The sequence below is a fragment of the Oryx dammah genome, unplaced genomic scaffold, assembly GCF_014754425.2.
Source record: "Oryx dammah isolate SB20612 unplaced genomic scaffold, SCBI_Odam_1.1 HiC_scaffold_21, whole genome shotgun sequence".
Classification (NCBI taxonomy): domain Eukaryota; kingdom Metazoa; phylum Chordata; class Mammalia; order Artiodactyla; family Bovidae; genus Oryx; species Oryx dammah.
In genome coordinates this window covers 22810402-22834572 of record NW_024070205.1, presented here as the reverse complement: position 1 = coordinate 22834572, position 24171 = coordinate 22810402, and the positions used below count along the sequence as shown (strand labels likewise).

General features: G+C 42.0%; 1 protein-coding gene across 1 annotated transcript in view; it reads right to left on the bottom strand.

The window, feature by feature from the left end:
* Positions 1-24171, bottom strand: part of ASTN1 (astrotactin 1) — a 359002-nt gene that overhangs the window by 82267 nt on the left and 252564 nt on the right. Inside the window, exons 13-16 of the mRNA XM_040263917.1 lie at positions 22059-22253; positions 20594-20721; positions 12578-12682; positions 10060-10248 (exon numbers count right to left, since the gene is read on the bottom strand). Of these exons, the coding sequence (XP_040119851.1) occupies positions 10060-10248; positions 12578-12682; positions 20594-20721; positions 22059-22253 (617 nt within the window). The remainder of the gene's footprint in view (positions 1-10059; positions 10249-12577; positions 12683-20593; positions 20722-22058; positions 22254-24171) is intronic.

The following is a 24171-nucleotide window of genomic DNA, read 5'->3' as shown; positions in this document are numbered from 1 at the left end:
TCACTTCCACTGTATAATCATAAGGGATTTGATTTAGGTCATACCTGAATGGTCTAGCGGTTTTCCCTACTTTCTTCAATTTCAGTCTGAATTTGGTAATAAGGAGTTCATGATCTGAGCCACAGTCAGCTCCCAGTCTTATTTTTGTTGACTGTATAGAGTTTCTCCATCTTTGGCTGCAAAGAATATAATCAATCTGATTTTGGTGTTGACCATCTGGTGATGTCCATGTGTAGAGTCTTCTCTTGTGTTGTTGGAAGAGGGTGTTTGCTATCACCAGTGCATTTCTTGGCAAAACTCTATTAGTCTTTGCCCTGCTTCATTCTGCATTCCAAGGCCAAATTTGCCTGTTACTCCAGATGTTTCTTGACTTCCCACTTTTGTATTCCAGTCCCCTATAATGAAAAGGACATCTTTTTTGAGTGTTAGTTCTAAAAGGTCTTGTAGGTCTTCATAGAACTGTTCAACTTCAGCTTCTTCAGCGTTACTGGTTGGGGCATGGACTTGGATTACTGTGATATTGAATGGTTTGCCTTGGAAACGAACAGAGATCATTCTGTCATTTTTGAGATTGCATCCAAGTACTGCATTTCGGACTCTTTTGTTGACCATGATGGCTACTCCATCTTTTCTAAGGGATTCCTGCCCACAGTAGTAGATGTAATGATCATCTGAGTTAAATTCACCCATTCCAGTCCATTTTAGTTCACTGATTCCTAGAATATAGACATTCACTCTTGCCATCTCCTGTCTGACCACTTCCAGTTTGCCTTGATTCATGGACCTGACATTCCAGGTTCCTATGCAATATTGCTCTTTACAGCATCGGACCTTGCTTCTATCACCAGTCACATCCACAGCTGGGTATTGTTTTTGCTTTGGCTCCATCCCTTCATTCTTTCTGGAGTTATTTCTCCACTGATCTCCGGTAGCGTGTTGGGCACCTACTGACCTGGGGAGTTCCTCTTTCAGTATCCTATCATTTTGCCTTTTCATACTGTTCATGGGGTTCTCAAGGCAAGAATACTGAAGTGGTTTGCCATTCCCTTCTCCAGTGGACTACATTCTGTCAGACCTCTCCACCATGACTGCCGTCTTGGGTTGCCCCGCGGGCATGGCTTAGTTTCATTGAGTTAGACAAGGCTGTGGTTCTAGTGTGATTAGATTGACTAGTTTTCTGTGTGTATGGTCAACACCAACAACCAAAAATCCAGAAAACTCAAGGTGTAAGTAGATCCATCATGAAGTCTAACCATGGTTGACATCTGGCCCTGTGGTGGTGACTTTAGACCAGTGACTCAGCTTCAATTGCATCTTGATCTCACTTCCATTTTGTCCACTAACCTTCCCACCTTCATCTCTTCTTGTGCCATTGGCAGGCAAAATAGCGTGTTGCCATTTGCAATGTATCTTGGTAGGTGAAGGCATTCTTCTTGTCTTCACTCAGTTACTTACTGCTTTGGTGACCACATGCAAGTTACTTAAGCTCTCTGAGGCTTTATTTTCTTATCTATAAATAGGGAAGGTAAGACTTAAGTGATGTATATGTCTGGAGGGCTTCCCAGGTGGCACAGTGGTAAAGACTCCACCTACCAATGCAGGAGACTCAGAAGACTTGAATTCAATCCTTGGTTCAGGAAGATCCCCTGGAGGAAGAAATTGCAACCTGTTCTAGTATTTTTTTTTTCCACTCTAGCGTTATTGTTGGAGAATTTCATGGACAGAGGAGCCTGGCGAGCTACAACCCACAAGGTCACAAAAGACTCAGAGATGACTGAGTGAGTGAGCACACAAGTTTGAGGACTAAATGAGAAAGGCTACATAACAGGCTGTTTGGTAATATTATTTTGATAACTTCTTCCCTCAACCTACAGATCCAGTTTACTCCGGACTCTGCACCAGAGCCTGGGGACTTGAAGACTCAAATTAAATCCTCACACATATGTTTCAAAGAGCTTAGAGCCTCCTGGAAGCTGCTGTTTATGACACCACCCGGCTCAGCATCAGTAGCACCTTCATCAGGCCTGTCTGCCTGGGAATGCCATAGAACAGCTGTTTCCTCTAAACCCCCTCTCTGCTCACTACAGGGTTTTGCATGTAGCAGGCCCTCAGCAAACGTTTGTTGAATGAATTAATTAATCATTGAAAGAAAATAGCTATATGCTATAATCGCTTTGCCATTTGAGTGCTAACTTTGTCATTGTAAATGTACATAAAAAGAGCCTTTGCAGCTGGTTTGCAACCCTGGGGTTGTAACACATAAAGTATTATACAGACATAAGTTATTATTCTTCACTGGCTTTCTATGTTCTGCCTTTAACATAACAGAGTTTTGTGCCATGTAGCACAGTTATGCCCGTTAGCCTATGGACCACACCAGCATCAAATACACCAGAGTAGGTCTCTGCTGACCAACTCTCACAGACTGGATCAGATGCTGATGACTGATTCAGCTATTGTTTTTGCTTCAGCTATGGCCGAAATCTGATCACTGTCTTAGGAAGATGAACCAATTGAGTCTTTAATGGCTTCTATCCACCCAAAAACTAACTGATGAAAAGTGGGAAAGGTGGCATTCTGTGTGGTAGAAATATAATGTCATTCAGGTGGTTTACTTCTTTCTTTGATTCTAACCTAACTTAAGACCTCTTAGAGCTAGAGTCCCCTTAAGGGAAAAACTCTTAGCTTGTGTCTTGGAAGAGGAAATATTCTTGGCTTTCCCCATGGAAAGGAAGTAATTGGCTGGAAACCAACTAATCAATGCCCCCACCACCTGACCATTGCCTAACCCCCAGTAGATTATGGACTAGAAGGTACAGCAGAAAGGAAAAGCTTGCTGCTGCTGCTGCTGCTGCTAAGTCACTTCAGTCTTGTGTGACCCCATAGATGGCAGCCCACCAGGCTCCCCCGTCCCTGGGATTCTCTAGGCAAGAATACTGGAGTGGGTTGCCAGGAAGAGCTTGCTTACCACCAATTGTCACCCATATAATACAACAGATATGTCCCAAAAGCAATGGCAAGGAAGAGCTATGCCAAAGGTCAGATCTAACGTAGCAATGAAAGTGACACTGGAAAAGAAAAGGAAGAAAGACCCAAGGAAATCCACTCCCAAATGGAGTACCAAAAAGCAAAAGAAAGAAGAAAGAGAGAAAGAAAATATACTGAGCTTAATGTGTCAGACTAAGGATTAAAATTAAGCCTGTGGAAGTTCTTATTTGAAGAAGGTTCAACTTTTTTGGTCACTTTTCTAAAATCTACAGATCTATGCCTCTTTTTACTGGTTTCTTCTGAAGTAAGAACAAAATAAAGGATTTACTTGTTTGACAATAGTGATGCTAATTATACGCCAGGCACTGTGTCAGGGGTGAAGACTCAAAGATTAATAAGAAATGATCTATTGTTTTGCACTTCCTCCCAGATTTCTATCTAGGGTTCAGCTCTTTGTAAATACAATGTGTGTTTTGTTCTTTTTCCAGTTAACTTTCTAAATCTTTACTCGAGATAATAGAAAACTTTTCAGAATATATTTTTAATGTGTTAAAAAAGTTTTATTGAAAAGTGGCCCATGCTTATTGTGGGGAAAGCAAAAGAAGCTTTTAGTATAAACATAAAAGCCCCTACCCTATACCATATCCCTAATCTTGAAATAAACAAGTAACCTGTGTGTGTATGTACACACACACATACAAATATACATACGTAGTATGAGAGAGAATGTGCGTGTGTGCATGTTGCTCAGTCACTTCAATTGTGTCTGACTCTTTGCAGCCCTAGGGGCTGTAGCCCACCAGGCTCTTCTGTCCATTGGATTCTCCAGGTAAGAACACTGGAGTGGATTGCCATGCCCTCTACCAGGGGTCTTCCCTACCCAGGCATCAAACCCACATCTCCTGCACCTCCTACATTGCAGAAGGATTCTTTACTGCTGAGCCACCAGGGAAGGCCCTGAGAGAGAGGCTAAAGATTATATTTATATAGATGGGTACATGCATATTTTTATATACAGCATTTTTGAAACAGACAAGACCCTAATAGATCTACTTTTCTGCAACTTGCTTTGTTCACTTCCAAATGGTTAGGAATAGAGCATCTCTGCAGAGATAGATAGTAAACTGTAGTAATGGTTTCCTTGTTGCCTCTGGGGAGTGGAACTAGATTACTGGGAAATAAGAGTGAGAAGATTTATTTTTCACTTTATTCTGCTTTATACATTTTGCATTTTTTAAATAAACTTTTTAAATTACAAAAGTCAGGGAAATATGGTACATGCTTTCAAGTCTATTATCACGGGAGACAGTCATACAGGGAAATGACAATACAGGGACATGTGAAGAGCACTGCTAACGGATATAGATAAGGAGCTTTAAGAGCATAAAGCAGGAAGCAAAGATTCTGACGAGCATCATGGAAGACTTGGTGAAAGTGGAGACTTTAGAACTGGCTCTTGAAGAGCAGGAAGGAGGTAACAGAATGCAGGTAGATAGAAGACAAGGTTGGGTAGGCTCAACAGTGTGGAACAGCTCGACGCCCTCTTCCACACCAGTGGGAATCTTGACCCTGGACTCACAGTTGGGGCCTGACATTGGGTCAGGGTATCACTTAATTGCAGATGGCAATTTATGGAGCTGAAGTTTGTGATTAAAAGACACAAGCAAGAAACAGAAATCATAACCAGGAAGACAAACCTGTAGATCCTAAGGGCCTAAGCAGAGCATAAGATCCACCCAGAAATGAGACAAAGGAACAGACAGTAGAGAAAAGAATTTCAAGGGAGGGGGCAAGAGAGGGGCCCAAGAAAAAAATTTCTGAGTGGGAAAAGTAGTTGTAGAAACTTTAGAGCACATACCTGTGGCCTCAGACTGAAGCAAGAAGGGAGTCTCAAAGCCTAAAACTGTATGGAATCAAATGCACCCATTTTTGGATTGATGCAAGTGGTCTTGTGTCATCAGAGAGAAGGAATGCTCAAGGTAGGGAATGGTCAGTGACACAATAGCTAGAGAGGGCAGAGGGGATGGGAGGCTAAACGTTTGCTCCCAAAGATGCCCTGGTCCTAATTTCTAGAACCTATGAATGTTACCAGTGATTGGCAAAAGAGATTGTGCAGATATGCTTAAATGACGAGTCTTGAGATGGGAAGAGTATCCTGCATTATCTGGTTGGGTCCAACATAATCAAAAGGCTCCTTATAAGAGAAGGCAGGAGGAGTTAGAGAGAAGACCATGTCACTCAGGGACTGAAGTGATGCCCTTTGAAGATGGAGGAAGGAGACTCAAACAAGGAATACAGGTAGCCACTACAAGCTGGAAAGGGCAAAAAAGGCAAGGGGTGGTTTTCCCCTAGAGCTTTCAGAAGCGCCTCATGGATACCTTGAGCTCAGTCCACTGAAACTGATTTGGACCTCTGGTCCCAGAACTTTGGAGAATAAATGTATGATGTTTTAAGCCATCAAGTTCATAGTAATTTGTTACAGCAGCCATAGGAAACTAAGACAGGGAGTGAAGCCAGGTTCATGCTGTAAGGCATTAGTGAAAGGTTTCAAGCTGAAGGGTCAAGTCATTAAGGGGCATTTTAAAAAGGTAACAGATGCTGAAATGTAGAATGGACTAGACAGGCATGAAACTGAACAAAAAGAGGCACATGAGGATGCTACTTCAATATCTCCTATGACAGCTGATACTGTAAAGTGATGCAATTTTGAGAAATGGATAGGAGAAGACACCTGTTAAAGAAATATTTAGGTGCTAAAAAGAATAAAACTTTGTAAATGGTTGAACTTGGAGGGGGGGAGGAGAATATAAAGAAGGGCTCCTCACTTTTATATTTTGGCCCATCAATGTGGTTCACAAATCTACTATGTGGTTCACGAATCAATGTGGTTCACGAATACAGAGAAAAGAGATGATCATGGAATATCCAGGTAGAAATGGTAAACACTCACAGACAAATGAGTTTTTTAATTTCAGGGAGAAAGGAAGGATTTGAGATATGGGTTGAGGTAGATACAGAAGAGAATCACCCAGCATCAGTGAAGATGTGATGAACATTAAGGATGAAATCCTGAAAAACAACCAAAACTTAAGTGATTTCTTTAGAGGAATAAGGGCAGAAAAGAATCAGAAATAAAGTCCCAAGATTAATAAAGAGAATCTGAACAGAATACCATCAGGGACACCAAAGGAGAGAATTTACAAAAAGGCAGCCTTGGCCAACAGGAACAAATTCTTCAGCCGAGATAAGATAAAATGATAGTTCAGTTTTAGTTTAGTTTAGTTTTCTATAGAATAGAAAACAGAAACTCTGCTTAGGAAGTCCTTAGTTTCCCTCTCCAGAGTTATTTCTGTAGTGTAACAGGGTTGAGGGAAATTATTTGAAGAGTGAAAAGAAGTTGAGGAAATAGAGAAAAGATGTACAAACGACTTGCTTAAGAAATCTGATTGTGATGTGTGGTGGAGCTAGTGGTAAAGAACCCGTCTGCCAGTGTAGGAGATGTAAGAGACCCAGGTTCGATCCCTGAGGGGGGAAGATCCCCTGGAGGAGGGCATGGCAACGCACTCCAGTATTCCTGCCTAGAGAATCCCATGGACAGAGGGGTCTGGCAGGCTACAGTCCAGAGTGGCACAGAGTCAGACACGACTGAAGCGGCTTAGCACAGCACATGTTGAAAGGAAACTGATAAAAAGTTGCATATTTATAAAAATTTCATTTTTTTTGAAAATAGAAACTCAGGCTGAAGAGGCTGTAGGGATTAAAAAGGAGGAGACCAATGAGTGAGGACTAAGAGGAAGCAGAGAGGGAAGGAAGCAAGGGCACAGGGGGAGAGACTCAACTGAAAAGGAAGAACTCACTACAGTTCCTGAGGCACGAGGGCCAAGGATGATAAGGAAGAAGATGGAAGTAAGTGTAGAAGTGGAGAGATCGAGGTTGGAAAATTTCAATTCAGATAGGCTTTATATGCTCTGTAAAAAAGAAGAGAGACTAATCTTAGACAATGAGAAATGGGAAGTATCTTTTCTGACTGGAGTTCCAGTCCAAGTGTTAGTAGTTCAGTCATGTCTGACTCTTTGAGAACCCATGAACTGTAGCCCACCAGTCTCCTCCATCCATGGGATTCTCCAGGCAAGAATATTAGAGTGGGTTGCCATTCCCTTCTCCAGGGGATCTTCCATGACCCTGGGATCAAACCCAGGTCTCCTGCATTGCAAGCAGATTCTTTACCACTGAGCCACAAGGGAAGCTCTATCTGAAGACAAGTGGTCCTAAATATTGGTCTGACCAAACCATACAGTGGTTGTAGGACACGTAAGTGTCCACTGAAACAAAGGCTGCCCTTTGAAGATCTGGTCAAAAATATCCATCTCTAAGGACATCCCTCGCGGTCCAGTGGTTGAGACTTCACCTTCCAATGTGGGCTCAATCCCTGGTCAGGGAGGTAAGAATCCACATGCCTTGTCACCAAAACATCAAAACATAAAACAGAAGCAATATTGTGATACATTTAATAAAGACTTTAAAACAGGTCCACATCAAAAAGATTTCATATCCACCTCTGAATTCTCATCACTCAGGCATACCTAAACCATTTCATGTGTCTGTGATAAAACCCACATAGGAAGTCATCACATGAGAAGGCCCTTTATCACCATTCCCACCACTAACAGCAGCAGCAGCAACAACAACCAACACTTGTTGAGGGATTGTCCTGTACCCAGCTCTGTGCTGGACCCTGGGATTTCAAAGTTGAATAAGGCATAGAACCCACCCTTGAGAAGCTGCATAGTGATTTAAAGAAAGAGAAGGAAAGTCTTTAACTCAAATGCCTGACCTGAGAAAACCTCTCACATGAAGAGAGGCTCCGAGGATCCATAAAGTGTCTGAGCCGGAAGGCACCCTGAGAGCTTTACAGGGAAGGTGCTGATAGTTAATTGAATAAACAAAGTCATCTGGCTGATTCTAGACTCCCAACCCTTAGTCCTATGATCTTTCCACTTCATTTCACCCCTGACAAACCTCCCTTCCTATTCAATCCATAAGCAATTTTAGGTACCTAATCATAGGTATAAAAGCAAAGAACAGAAAACCCCTTTTAACTGGAAAGTTTTAAAAGTTAGAGCAGGCAAGAACCTATAATCAAAGGACTTGAGTCTAAAAAGGTGTCACTTTTATGTCATGGTAGGTATAGTCCTCTCAGAACACTTGTCACCACTAGTGTATAAATTCCATTTTGGAACAACAGTCCCCAGAGTGCAGAAAAGCAGAAGAAAATCTTCCTTTGTCTTATGTACTTATAATTCTTAATCAGTAGCAGGCTTCACGCTTTTGGAATAAAAAGAAATTAGTGCCTAGAGAGAAGAAAAATATTTTAGTGTAAGAATCAGACCCAAGGATAAGAGACGTAAAGTGGGTGACACAGAGGTCAGATTTAGGGGTCAGCTGAGGGGTAGGTATATGTGAACAACTACAACAGATCAAAATAGACATACTAAAGTGGTTGAATATCTTTTAATAGCAATAGCAAGCAAGGGCTGATATACATCATATTTATGGGAAAATAAAGCCAACAGTTGGACTGTGATAAAACTAGCTACTGTGTGCAAGAATGGCATGAGATCAAGAGGGATAAGGGCATAACGCCAAGGCCATGGACAAACGTTCCTCTTGGGCTTAGTAAGGATATTACAATGCTCAGGAGAGACGCAAGGGGCAGAACCAGGAGTTCTGAGGAAGGTCAGACTTGTATCTCCCAGCAGTCCCAGAGCCTGGCAATCCTTGAACCCCTGGCAAACAGAAATGGAGGAGGATTTAGCCCTTCAATTCAATCAGGAGGCTCTGGCGTGGAAACAAGAAAGTTTTGCCAGCTGGAACTGGTCTTATCAAAATGTACTTACATTATACTCCTTTCTTGGCAAACTGGAATCAGAATAATTTTAAGATGTCGACATTTGAATGGAGACAAGAAGCCTGTGGTTGTGTCTTTGAGCTTACAGGAATCAGGATCTGGTGGGGGACGGGAGAGGAAGTCTGCAGCCCAGGCACAAGCCTCTTGCCTCTTTTGGAAGAAAGCGTCCGGCAGAAGGAGAGGGTCTCGTGCCTCTACTACCTCTTAAGCAAGACAAAACAGAAATCTGTGTGGAGCTCAGAGAGCATCCAAGCCATGGGAGCACATTTTCCCCACTGCAGCCCTGCTGGCAGCAGGGGGTCCCTAGTCTCAGAGGGAAGCCTGGTCATCACATCTTAGCTTGACCTACTTCTTGAGTTTTCATTGTGCTCATTTCATCACTTGCCCTTTAACAACTCACACCTCCATAATTTGGCCTCATCAGAATGCTGTGAAGATAACCTCAGATGAAGAAATTCCATGAATGGCAATTCTAAACCGAGTCTTGCTCAGTCAGAATACAAATTTACCAGCCAGTACTCCTCCTCCACTAGAAGGTGAATTCAAAAGGTTTGAGAAATTCCAGTTCCTTATACATATTTGGACTGAATACTAACTTGCCATCAAACACTGGACATTTGTGAGACTGTTATCCACAGCTATATAAATACCTGGGGCAATGGAGATTTTCTCATAGCACAGAGCAGCAGGAAAAAATGCTCCTAAACACAGGGCAGAATGGAATGAGAAGGGGTTTGCTATGCAGTTAGTTATTGGAAGGGGTTGCCAGCAAGCGCAGGATGGGATTGCTGGGGGCAGGAAGTGACAGGGAGGCTGCAAGGCTGTTCTTTCCTCCCTACTGCAGAAGAACAATCTAATACATCGCCTGTGCTGTGGTAGCAGGATGAATGGTGGCTGGTAAAAACCTTTAGATTACTTTCTCTGTGTTAACCAGTTCAGTGACCAGATAGTTTTGACTCTATCCTGTATCTAAAGTTTCCCCAAATACCTCTGTTTTGATATTTAGCTTTAGTAACCAAACCTTGACAATTCAAAGGATGGGAACGAGCATTGAGGCAAATTAAACCTTCACCTACAGACTCCCTACATTTGGTCCCATAGATGCATGCAGGCATCCAGGGCTTGTACAAAACATAGAACTTGTCAATGAGCATGTCACTCACCTTTGCTGATGTCTTCATATTCCAGCCAGAGTCGCCGCTGGACCTGCTTGTTTGGGTACCAGATAGAGCAGGATTCCTCAAAGCCGTAGATAGCTTCCTGGATGTAGTGGTTGCCAAACTGATCCAACAAGGCTACAAAATCCCCACGAGATGTAGCCCCGTCCAGGGAGTGGAGAGCGTTGCTGAGGGCTATGGAGAAACATCACCCAGGATTAAGAGTGAGGATTCATAATACGGGTATCCCGGCTTCTCAGGCCCTCCAGCCTCAAATCTGCAAGTGCCACGTGGCCCAAAGTGATGCTGGAGAGCTGGCTGGAACTATCAGGTGAGTATTTCCAAGTAGCTGAGGCAGACATTTCAGTTCCTAAAAGAATATTTCTTCAAGCCAATTGGTTGTTAACTTTGTGTAAGTTGAGTAAAACATTGTCCCATCTCTACCACCCACCTGCTTAAGTCAATTTTTTTTTCAAATCACAATCATGACATTAAATCAACTTAGTGAGCTCAAATAATAGCATTAAAAATGAAGGAGAATAGCATAGTTTAAAATAGAAACACAAATACCAGCAGAGAACATTTCCCATCAGAAGATGAAATATGGCTTCATGAAACTTCTGTTGTGCGTATGTGGGTGTGTGTGTATGTACAAGGTCACCGTGTAAAATGTATTTTAACTGTGTATAGGGATCAAAAAAGTCTGCAGGATTTTGTTCTTCATGCAGAGACATTGGTAATGGAAAGACAATGGAAGACAGATAATAAGGAAAGTCACTAAAACACTGCTTATATCTATTTAGGAAAAAAGTATATAAAGACTGGGAAATGGCAAGCAGAAGAAAGAACCTGTTTGCCGCCTCACTCGCCTCGTCAGACAAATCTTGGATTTGCTTTCCCTGTTTAAGAGAATTATATTTGTCAGCAAGATAATCTATGGCAAATTTTTCAAACCCAGTGTCTTCTCTGACCAACGTTGTACAGCCTTCCTTTTGACATACCTGTGTCCTGTCAGGGCAAGGCAGAGCACAGCTCAAGCTTAAGAACCCAAGTGCAGACACCCATATCATCCATGATGCCATGTGTGGCTTCGAAAGGCATGTGGCAGCAGAGACACCCGACTGTTATCCCCTGGTAGGCATATAGCATCTGGGCTGAGTGCAAATGAGTATGTGCTCAGGGTAGGGTCTCTATTGCCATGTTTTTCTAGAATGAAGGGTAGCTTATCTCATTCTAGGCATTTTCTGCACCAGCAGATTTTACTTCACTAATAATCCCTTCTTGCCAAGAACCCTGGTGATAGAAAAGATCTAACCCCCTGTGTGTACTCTGGAGATGTTTTATATCCTTAATGCCTCTTCTTTCTCTCCGCATCAAGCTTTACCCTTAGTGAGTATATGTCTCACTGCTCTTTCTCTCTATCCCTGACCTTCCATCTCTCTCTCATTGGCCCTAAAGCTCAGCTTCCCTGTTGCCGACCCTGAGTCCTCTCACCCTGTCTTGTCATCCTGTGTCAACAAAAGCATTCAGCTCTAGTCCCCCTTTCACTCAACACAGCGAAGCCAGACTCTGGAGCATAAAGCTCAGGTTTGGAACATTCTTGTAGCCCCTGAGCAAGAAGCGGAGTCACGTTCTTCTAGTCCATGGGGCTGAGGTGAAATAGGGATGCAAACCTATGTTAAGGCCGTTTTGTTAGATATTTCCTCTTTTGCAAACTTCACAGTGGGATTGCTCAAATGTTAGGAAAAACTTGACTCAAGCCATTTATCACTAAGGTTTGAAGAATACTTACACAAGATGCCTCACTGTTCTGTTTTGGAATAATTTATCCTAAGTAAGTTTAGAATTCACTATTCCTTAACTGACTAGATACAGATATAAAGACATAAGTAAGTGTGTGTGTGTGTGTGTGTGTGTGTGTATACACACACACATATATAGTAGATAAATCTGTATCTATCTGTCTTGTTTACTTACTGTTTAGAAATCTTTGTTGTGTTGTTTAGTCACTATGTTGTGTCTAAGTGTTTGTGACCCCGTGGACTGTAGCCCACCAGGCTCCTCTGTCCATGGGATTCCCAGGCAAGAATACTGGAGTGGGTTGTTTTCTATTTTTCCTCATCACTTCCTCTTTATTGCTCTCTTGCCCGTATTTCTTTCAGCAGATAGAACATCTAAAGTATACTCTTTGCATTTGGAAAATTTTATTCTGTCAATTTATAAAAAGTCTGCTTTTGTATGACCCCAGGAAAAATGATAAAGTAGGTGCTCATCTTCCATGGTTCACACAGTGCCCTTTCCATCTCTTCTATCATCCGAGATAGAACTTGCAATTTAATCTATGCTAAGAAAATGATCCCATTCCAGCCATCTGCCCTGAAGGGTGAATCGAGTGAACAGGTTATAGATCTTGTGCAGTGGCTACATTTTTGGACGACATCGTCAACATGCATAAACGGTTTGTGCCCTTGGGAAGGAACTGCACACCCCAGGGGTGGGAGGGACGGCTCACAGCTGCACTCACCCTGAGAGACGGTCACTTGGTTGAGCTTGATGTGGTGCATGACAGAGCGCACCTTCCAGTGCTGTAACACGGGGTATCCAGACACCTCACTGAAGTTCACCATCCCTAGGGACAGAGGAGACGAGGGCTCAGTGTGTGCGGTTGACTCGTAAGTCCCAAGTCTTCTGGTTAGGGGGTGTAATTGTGAGAAAATAAGAAAGTGGGCTTGGATGGATAAACTGTCTGCAGTCATAGTAACCACAGCTAGAAACCTTTACTCGGTGGCAGGCATTTGGCTAAGCACTTTGTAAATAGTTACATGATCCTTGTGAGCTAGGTGCTTTTGTTTGTATCTTATAAATGAGGAAACTGAAGCTTAGAGAGGGTGTTTGCATAAAGGCCCTACACAGAGCCAGATAGAGTTCCAGGTATGTCTGAGACCAGGCCTGGGTTCTCAACCTTTCTCCTCTAATACTCCCTTAATAAACTTATATGAAACTCTAGGCTTACTGGAGCACACAGGTTTTTACTCTCTTTAATAGCTGTAGTAATTGACTCAGCTTACGTTCCTGATAACATTGATTTTTGTGTCCTATTTAACTGATTTGTGTTCAGTATTAAGGTTTTAATTACTCTGAAGCTGATAATGCTGTTTTGTCTTTACCAGGAGCAATTGTATTAGCATAAGTAAGTTAGTAAGGGGTAGGAATGGGCCCTATACCAGGGGTTCCCAAACTCCAGGATCTAACACCTGATGATCTGAGGTGGAGCTGATATAATAACAATAGCATATGATGATTATTTTTATAATTTCATAATCATAATTCATAATTTTATAATTATTAAATTTGTTTAATACTATTATTATAATTACTATCAAACTGCTATAATAATAATTAAAGTTAATAATAGTATTAACTTTATTGTGAAATAAAGCACACAGTAAATGTAATGCATTTGAATCATCCCGAAAACAACCCTCCACCCTACTCCCCTCCCAGATCTGTAAAAAAATTGTCTTCCATGAAACCAGTCACTGGTGCCAAAAAGGCTGGGGACCACTGCCTTATACTGAATGTCATCAGTGTGCCAGACACGTGATAGACACTTTATGTGTGGTCCCTCTTTTATAAATGGGAAAATTGAGGCTCTGAGAAGCCAAGTTACTTACCCAAGGTCATTCTCAATTAATATAGCCTCTTAGTGATGCTATAATGAGCTGTTCTTGCTTGAACACCTTGGAGAAAGAGTGGCATTCTACTGGAATTCTAGTCATTACGATAAATGTAAAATGCTACAGAAACAGAATAATTAGGCCATAGGAAACAAAGAAATCACCTTGCTAACTTTAGAAAGTCAATTTTAGCTTCATTTCTCTGCCTAATGTATGCATATGTGTATGTGTGTATATATATGTACATATGCAAATATAATGATCACAGATATGATAAACTTAGTGAGTGTGTCTGCATAAATATAATGGCAATAACACACACATAGTGAATTATCTTGCCATTTTGACCCATGCTTCTTTCGAGCTAAATCAACTAATTTAGTACCTAAACTGGATGAAGAGTGGGCGGGATTAATTAGCTGCTTGTCAACTCCAATCAAATTAGCTAGGTAATTGCCAAATTTCCCTTTCTGTGTGAATCATATGGGAATAATTATAGATAAGAAAAACGGAAAAAAAGGTCAGGAGAGGTGCTTACTGAATCCATTGCTTAAATTTGATCTCGTAATCAAAGATAAGTTACTTGACACTCAGAAAGGGTTTTCAGTATTCTTCCTTTCAGATGCTCTTCTTTTAGGGCATTAAGCTTTGTGATGGCAGTTATACTTCTGCGTACTCTGGCTTTTAGCCTTTATGTTAACCGTAGAAGCATATAAAGGAAATTCTAACTTTACAAGTATAAGACTGCAGTCACAGGCCTCCAAGGTATGTTTTCTTAGTTATAATGTGCACGTTTTGTAAAACTGTTCTATGAAGCACATGTTCTCTACTGATGCTAGCTCATCAGCTTGCTGTTATTTCAGAAACTCTATTAATAAAAAGACAGCAAGCCTGATAAATAAAGATTTTTTTTCAATGTATCAGAAAACAGTCCCTTTAAGGGAATTGTTTCCTAGCAGGAAGAGAAAAGGGCAGGGAATCAGGAGGTGGGACCTGGCCAGGGGACCTAGTGGTTCCCAGCGGGGCACCTGTCAAGTAAGCAGCTGAGCTGAGATGACCCCTGGCTTCCTTTCCAATTCTGTAATCCCAATCAGCTGTGTGAGCTGGGGCTCGGCAACTCATTTCTTTCAGTTTTTGTACCTGAAAAATAGGGGATAATAGAATTCATCCAGGCTACTTTATAGGTAGGTTATCAGGACAAAATAAAGTTACAGGTAAAAAAACCCATGGAGATAATATGACGTATCATACAGGTCATTACCCCTAACTGTGTGAGCCTGACATTTGTTAACTGATGTTTTTGTTATAAATTCCCAGGCCTTAGTTCAGGTCAACAGAGGGAGGAAAGCAGAAAGTAAGCTTGGATGTTGGGGGTGAGCAGGGGTGCCAGTGTCTCACACTCAGCCAGGTTGAGCGAAACATCTGAACTCCATTACTTCACTGCTAAACAGCAATTCTACTGAGTGCATTTACCCTACACCACACTCAGGGAAACAGTTACGTAACTGTGAATGCTCGGGAAATGATGTTCTGTGCTCACTTACAGATAATACTTCCATTAGTTAAAAAGAAAGGGATGTTTTAAAGTATGTATTTTCTTGCTGAGTCATAGGGTTCTTTCTCAGTGTGCCCTTGCAATGCAGTGAGTTCTAGTTTTTTCTTTTATTATTATTTGGGATACTTTTGCGAATGGCTTTTTTTCCAAACAAAATATCTATTTTCTCAAGAAAGGAGATTATTTTTCTGTTAATACCCTTGAAAAAAGAATGAATGAATAGACCTGTGCGAAAGAAAGGAGGAAAGGAAGAAGAGAAGGAAGGAAAGGAAAGGAAGAAAAGAGAAAGGAAAGCAAGCAGGCAGGCAAGGAAGATAAGGAGGAAAGAAAACAAAGAAGGCAGGAGACAAGGAAGGGAGGGAGGAAGAAAGAAAATAAGGAATTTAGTCTACTTCTGTTATTTTATTGAAATGTCAAGGGGACGTTTAATCCCCAAAGTGCTGAAGATAAGAGTCTGCTTCCTCTGGATGAACTTCAAGAAATTCCAGAAAAGCCCAGAGCTCTGAATCTTCACATAGGATTTCTTGATTATGGCACCCAATATGCCCATGAATGTGGCCTCCTCTACCTCCTTGGTCCGCCGCTATACTCTCTTCTTTTTCTCAGCTGAGAGACTGAAAATCAAATGGATAACGGCCAGGCCACATGTAAAACTAGAACTCTGACAGTCTACAGCAACCAGCCCAAGAAGCGAGCCTACCATCTCTAAGTCAGACTTGTAGGAAGTCAGACCACTGTCTATTAAAAGTTCAGCAAGCCAAACAATAACTCCTGTAACAATCAAGCCAAAATCACCAGGACTTGATTAAGACTTGAGTAATAACTGACAGCTTCCCTAGTTTTTGTTCTTGCTTGCAAGTTAGGTTCCACCAGAGAGAGTCAAATACATCTCCTAAACATTCACCTAAGGATACCTCCCTCCTGGTTAGTTGGGTCACCTACCTGCCAACAGTCTACCTGCCAATCAGTGCCTATCTGAAGCCCTCCTTTTTTCCCACTTTACAGCTTTCCTATTTCTCTCTTGGTCTCTGCAAAAAAGCAGGTGATGGTGGCTGACTCTCTCGCTGTATGTAAGTAGCCTTCACCTGTTTTCATTTTGTTGGTCTTCATTTATTTCCACATGCTTATAACACCCAGAAAGGCTAGTAAAGCTTCGAGTTCTTAACTGTTTTGATAAGGAGGAAAGAAGTCTGCAAGATAAAACACATACATCAGTAATTTTCCAGTACATTCTTTATTTTTTGGCTGCACTGGGTCTTTGTCGCTGTGTGCAGGTTTTCTCTAGTTGTGGAGAGCAAGGCTGAGTCTTGGCGTGTGAGTCAGTTTAGAATAGGTCCCCATTGTGGTCTAAGAATCCCTGAGGGACCCTGAGATCCTTACATGGAATATTCAAGATCCTGCCTTTTCCAAAAACAGAAAGCATGGGTTTTCTTCATATACTTTGACCCAAACAATACATTAAAATAAATTGAACGCAGAGGTGAGAATTCAGCTGTCTTCTATAAAGTTAGCCCACCAGAGCTTCCCTGGTGGTTCAGACAGTAAAGCGCCTGCCTGCAATGCAGGAGACCTGGGTTTGATCCCGGGTCGGGAAGATCTTATTCACTGCGGTGTGTGGGCTTCTCATTGCAGTGGCTTTTGCTGTGGAACACAAGCTCTAGGGTACGTGGGCTCAGTAGTTGGGGCACACAGGCTTAGTTGCCCTATGTCTTGTGGGATCTTAGTTCCTGGAGCAGGGATCATACCTGTGTCCCCTGCACTGGCAGGCGGACTGTTAACCACTGGATCACCAAAGGAAATCCCTCCAATACTTCTTTAAGCCAATAATTCTGAAAGGTGCAAACATCTGTTATGTGTAAAAGGATTCTCTAGTTAAATAGATTAGGGAATTGCTGGACTAAGTAAAAGGTATTTCTTTAGGGCAGGACTTCTTGGAATCTCTTCCATGCTCAGGTGTTACAAATTGCTGAGAGGTTGATGCTATCTATAGTCTTTCCAAAGAAATTTGAAGACAACCTACTTATGAGTGGAGCACTGTTTTTTCATAAAGAAATAAAATAAAATGCTTGAAAATGCTGATATTGAAGAATCTGAAGATCATTTTTTGCTCTAAAATCTTGTAAGCTTAAAGTTTTAAGGGGATTTAGACCTGTAAGAATGCATAGTGAGGCACGCTATGACATTCTCTGTATGACTCTCAGGAAAGATATAATTAAAATGCTACCAGAATTAGAAAGTAAATATGGAAGAAATGTGGTCAACAGTCTCTTTAACTGATTTTTTTTCCAAATATGTATGTATTTGGCTGGTCTTAGTTGTGGCACACAGGGAATCTTCTTTCTTTTAGTTGTGTGTGTGTGCACTCAGTCCCTCAGTCGTGTCTGACTCTTTGAAGCTGCATGTACTGAAGGAGAAAACAGACAGAGCCTGACTCCGTCTTAGGCCAGGCTGCGAACACCAGGCTACACGCATGGTCACCCTCCCAGTGGATTCTGAACTTGGTGCCCGGTGTCTATAGAAATGGCATACCAATGGAAAACCAGACCCCCCAGATAAAAGAACCTCAGGACTTGGACTTGGACTCCCCGTTGCCTAAAAGAATATGCTAATTATCTCTGTAACAGAACAAAGTGGTAAATTCCATTATGTTTATCGGGATATGACCACAGGCCCATTGATAAATATCCACTGTGTATCTAGTCTTGTGACACATGAATCATGGGTTAACTTTGATCGTATCTCTCTTACCTTGTCCAGGCTAGTTTCAAGGAATTTGGGGTTTGAACAAGTACACTTAGGGTATATAAGGTTTTCACAAAAACTGGTTGGGGTCCTTGGCCAAGAGGAGACTCTGCTTTGGACCCACTGGTGTAATAAACTGCACTCCACTATCTGCAGTGTCCTTCTGAGTGAGTTTGTTTCCCGGAATGGTGGCTGCAACAGTACCGCAGCCCGCCAGCCAGGCTCCTCTGCCTATGGACTTTTCCAGGCAAGAATCCTGGAGTGGGTTGCCATTTCCTACTTCAGAGGATCTTCCGCACCCAGGGACCAAGCCTGTGTCTCTTGCATTGGCAATTGCAGCATGCAAACTATTAGCTGCAGGATGTGGGATCTAGTTTCCTCACTAGGGATGGAGCCTGGGTCCCCTGCACTGGGAGCATGGAATCCTAGCCACTGGATCCCCAGGGAAGTCCCCCTTTTAACTGATTCTTCTAGTTATTCCAGGCTTTGAAAAAACAAGACTGATTCCTTCTTACATCAAAGGAAATACCTACTCTTAGTCTAACTGGTATCACTTTTTAATCAAAATAGGTTAAAAAATAAAAGGCTGGGAATAAAATTAGCAGGTCACAAAAAATTCTCTCTATACTTTTAGGAATGCCATTGCCTCAAACCATGAAAAAGGAAGTGTCCCACAGGACATCCTTCTCCTTTGGCCTCAGATATGCTAAACCAGGAGGGGTCCAAGGACATGGGGAAGAAAGATATTTCCCTTGTGGATGAGAACCAAGTTTGGATCTTTTTCTTCTTTCCAAAGATGGAGATTCAGACACATGTTTTCCTGATGTTTCTCAGACCTGTTCACCTTCCCTCACCCCCAAAGTTCAGGTAGCATCCAGGACTGTGTCCTCTGGACTGGCATCTGAAGTCCAGCTCCTCACTTCCATGTAAGTTCTAATGTGTGAGCAAGTTGTCCTGGTGACTCACTAAACAGAAGCCAGGTGGTTTAGTGGTGGTGTGGAGCCTGTCCCGCTTCTGTGTGCCATCTCACACCTCCTTTACAAGGCATTTTACACACACTCAGGAAGTGTTTCTCAGCAAATGACATGGAAACAAGAAAACCAGATTGCCGAACACTAGCAATGTAGGCTGCAGTAATACACCCAGAGGTGCACTTTAATTTTTTCAGACGTGTGTGTGCGAATATGTACACGTGCAATATTTTAGAAGGCAGCTTATTTAGATTTATTTCCAGTACAGAAAATATCTAATTGTTTTCTCTCTTGTTCTCTTTCCTTCCGCTATAAGGGAGACACAATTTGGGAGCTTAAGTGTCCATATTTTCTTTCTACTTTGGTATATTTATTTACTAAACATTCATCTCACTATGCATCAGGAAAAAACTTTACAAATATTTATTCTTTATACTAATCCTATCAGAAAGACAATGTTATAACATCCTTTTTTACAGGTAAAAAAACTGAGGCACAGAGAAGGTAAGTAACTTGTCCCAGATTGCACAGCCAGTGAAGAGCTGAGAACCACTGTCAGGCCCCAGAGGCTGAGCTAGTAATCACTGTGCTATGCTACGTCAGATGGACCTGCTTCTAATCCCATTCCAGTCTAAAGGAATGTTTCAGACATGATATCAGAAAAAGGCTCACATTCAGTTCAAGCCATTCTTCAGAAAAGGGGGTAATAAAGGGGATAAAGGTCTAGAATAAGGAAGACATAGAATGGAGAAGGAAGAGGAGCATAGAGAAATGACCAAAGCTGACAGCAGACGAGCTCGTGTCCAGCCTTCTACTAAGTGATGCCGAGTTCCCAGCTGGCTGCTTTGTATGGGTCTCTGGAAACCTCTGAAGTGTCTTCTTTGGTCCAGGAATCACTCACTGGTGTCTTCAGTGGCACAGAGTGGAGAAGCATCCCCAGGTATGCCCACCTCTCCCAAGCACCCCATATCTTCATCCATAATGAGCCCAGAAGAGGAATGCCATTGGGCTCAAAACAACATTGAGGAACAGGTGCTAGGATCTCCATTTACAATGGGGGCCATGATACCCCAAGAGGCTGTACTGTCTAATGTCACACAGCTAGAATGTAGCAGAGCTAGGAATCATTTGACAGACTCAGGGTCGTTTGACAACAAAGCTCTATCATTTTCTATTCCCTCACACTGCTCTCTAGGCACTTGTCAGGGAAACCCAGCCATCCAGATGACAGATATTCAGCCTTGAAGCAATCCACCTTCTTTCTACCTCTACTCTTGACCCGGTCACGTCTTCTAATCCATTGAGAACTCTTAACTCTTACATATCTATTATCTCATTTATTTTCAAAGCATCCCAATAAAGCTAGCAGGGAAAGGTATTATTATGGCCATTTTGCAGATAATTATGTAATAATATTGGCTGTTTTACTGACAAATAATCCTGCTGATGTTCAGTTTTAGGACTGAGCTTTTAGCGTGTATCAAGGAAATCACAGGCTTTGAAACCAAGATAAGCAAGGTCAAGCCTCTTGAGCTCGTAAGGTCACAGGGAGCTGCTTGCTTCTGCCAGTTAAGTAAGGTGCATGGTACACTCACCAGTCAGGAAGTCGGGGTCTGGGGTGGGCTCCGAGATTTCCTCCAGGCACTGATTCTCCAGGGGGACAGTGGCCACCACAAGACCGTCTGGCAGTTGCTGGTCTAAACCTCGAGCAAAGTTGTTTTGCCTGAAAACAGAAGCAGACTTTCATCTCTGAGTATTCAGGTGAGCCCCAGTCCTCAGTGAGGGAGCTGTATCTCAACCCACGGTGGACCAAATATTCTCCTTGTGGTGAACCCCACTCAATGTACATGTCTCAAGTAAGATTCGAGTGTGAGAAGTAAGGTGAGGGCTGGGGGGAGAGGTCTACTTACAAGATAGAGAATATTCTTCCCTCCCTTCCAGTTCTTACTCCCTGAGCCCCTCTCCACAGAGCAAATGCAGCCACCACAATATTCCCTATGAGACCTCACTGCTTACCATTGGCAAACGAAGTCCCAGGATAAGAGGAAAATTTAATAAAGTCTACTGTCTGTAACAGAAAGCGTGGCTGACTCAAGAACTAGCTTGAAAATTGACTATCGTTTTTTTTTTTTTCTTGTAAGAATCCAGACCCAGCTTGCTATCAATTGCTGGTCCATATGGTAACACTTTCATCATCATCATCATCACCTGAAATGCATGGGTTCTGAGGAAGATGTACTCAAATAACCTAAGCTAGATGAAGGACAGGGCTCAAATGGAGAATCTCCTAGAAATAGTCTAAGTCACTGGTTTGAGACATTTTGTTCTCTGGATCCTTTTACACTCTTAAAAATAACTGAATGCTCCAAGTAGGGTTTTTTTGGATATCTATCAACACTTACCATTTATCAATTTCATATTATAAAATGAAAGAAAAAATTTTAAATATTTATTGATCCATTTTAAATGACAATAATAAACCCATTTAATATTAACTTGTTTGAATAATGATGACAAGTGGCAATACTTTACATTTTTTGCAAATTTTTTAAATTTTAAATTGTCTGACTTTATAGAAAACAGCTGAATTCTCACCTCTGCAGTCAATTTTATTGCAATATATTGTTTGGGTCAAAGTGTATGAAGAAAACCCACGCTCTCTGTAGTTGGAAAAGGCAGGACCCTGAATATTCCCTATAAGGATCTCAGGGTCCTGCAGGGATTCTTGGACCAAAATGGGGACTTATTCTAGATTGACTCACATGCCAAGACTCAGAAGGATGACAGAACCTGGGCACTTTGTGGTGCCTTCCATGGAAAATCTTACAGTCCCTGCCTGGACAAGTTAAAATTTACTTAACACTTTACTGTTCATGATTCTTGGGTTCTGGAAGAAGGAGTATAAACCTAGAAAAGACCTGGGGGTAGAAAGTAACCTATCATTTTAGGGTTGCATTTACATGGATCCAAGATACAAGACTTTATGCTGGCTTTATGGCCCATCAGGGACAAGATTCATCAACAGCCCTGAATAACCAGCTCTATGGATGTGGGGTTCACCTGAACGTTCCTTTCAGCACCTGTCCAGCCGCCACTTCCTTGGAATGGTTATTGTAACCAAAGAACATCTCCCCAAAGAGGGTCTGGTTCATGGGAAGCTCTCTGCTTTCCCCACAGTCACCTCCCTCTGGGCATGTCTCCGCGATGAGTTGGCAAGAGCGTCCGTCCACACCAAGCTTGTAATCCTCGATGCATCTAGCACAGTGGAAAACTCAAGATAAGAAGTTATTCCATCAATAAGCCATGCAGCCAACGCCTAGGTTGGGGGGAAAATAATGCCTTCAGAAGAGTGTTGGATAGCCAAAGATTATGAGTATCCTGAATTGATTTTGTCCCCTTTATAACTCAGTTTCTTAGGTCTATAAACAGAGTCTCCTCGCATTATGTGATCATACAGAACCTCTCACCTTTCCTTTGCAGATAAGTGCTTTCCAGAGCTCTGTAGTTCTCTCTCCTTTACATGTATGATTTCCCAGATATGGTAAGAAACACTGGAGATAAGCTTATAAATGAATTAAGATATTTATCACCCACTCCTTGGAAACCTTTTTTTTTTTTTTAATTGGAGTATAGTTGTTTTACCATGTGAGTAGACACATTTAAATCCAAGATGTTCTAGAGCCTTTCTCCAGAACAATCTATATGGTCAGACCCTGCATTTGTTTGGAGGGTAATTAGGCAGCAAAAAGAATGACACTTAACAAATTAATAACCTTCTAATCTGGTCCTGTGACAAGTCAACTAAGATTGATCATCTTGCAGCTGTGTTCTGTTTGAATGTGTCCAAACACAAGATCAACCCATATTAACTCCCCCTTCATTCAGAGTAGCCTTCCTGAACGAAATAGTTACTAGGACATGCTGTGTGGACACCTCCTGGGGGTCCTCCCCATTAAGCATGTGCAGTTACTCTAATGGAAGAGCAATACTAATGTTAGTAAATACGGGTCAATGACCCGTAAGTCATTAATGGGGCTCTATTTGTAGTTCTAGTGAGAAGAACATAATTTGTTCCTTCAAGTAAGAAATATTTTGATAAAGCTGTCATTTTAAAAGCATATTGATTTAATTTGGGTCTCTCCTTAGAAGCATTCCAAATTTAGAATTTATAGATATTCATGACATTAAAACACATCATTTATTGCTATCTACAGTAAATATTGCAATAAGATAAAGACCTCTGTTCTAAAGAGAGGAACAAATAATCATAGTTTTAAGTGCTGAGAAGCAATTTTATCATGGCAAAAATGCTGCCCTTTACTGAATGACCTTGAATCAGTTGACTGACCTCTCAAAAGCTCCAGTTTCCACATCTGTAAAAGTGGGAAAAATAGTAGCTGCTTTGTTGGGTTACTGAGAAGATTAAGATAAAGAAGGTGCCTAGCTTCTAATAGGTGCTCATTAAATGTTGCTATCCTCATTAGCAGAGGTACAAATGGAGCCTATGTTAATACAACGCTGTTGCATCCCCCATTTGCCATTTATATATCGTGTGAACAGGTGTAAGCAGAGCCTTTAATTATAAGCACATGTGATTTGGTCTTCCTAAAGAACCTCAAATCAAGGACTTCTTTGGCAGGCTATATATATAGTGGCTTGGAGAGTGCTAAATATACACGTGTACCAAATTCTGATGAAATAGGAAAGAAAAGTCCAGTTGGGGACCTACTGCCTGGTCTAAGCAACAGACTTGACTTGAGACCCATAAAGGAATGAAGGTTCCCTCTCAGTCCACCCTGAGCGTCTAGACAACTTGCCCTTCCCCCCGGCCCAGCTCCACCATTCTTTGTGCTCATGGCTGCACATTGTTGTTCAGCTGGCCAGTCGTGTCCGATTCCGTGCAGCCCCGTGGACTGCAGCCTGCCAGGCTTCCCTGTTCTTCACTATCTCCCGGAGTTGGCTCAAACTCATGTCCATTGAGTCAATGATGCCATCCAACAATTCGTCCTCTGTTGCCCTGGCTGTGTGTCCTACTGTAAACTACTCTGAGAGGGAGGAGAACAGACCTCACATCCTGCTCTGTCTCCTACACGTGACACTTAACTAGGTTGTCTGCACAGAGTGGGTGCTCAAACACGTTTATTAAATAAATGAGTGTGATGCAACTTTGACT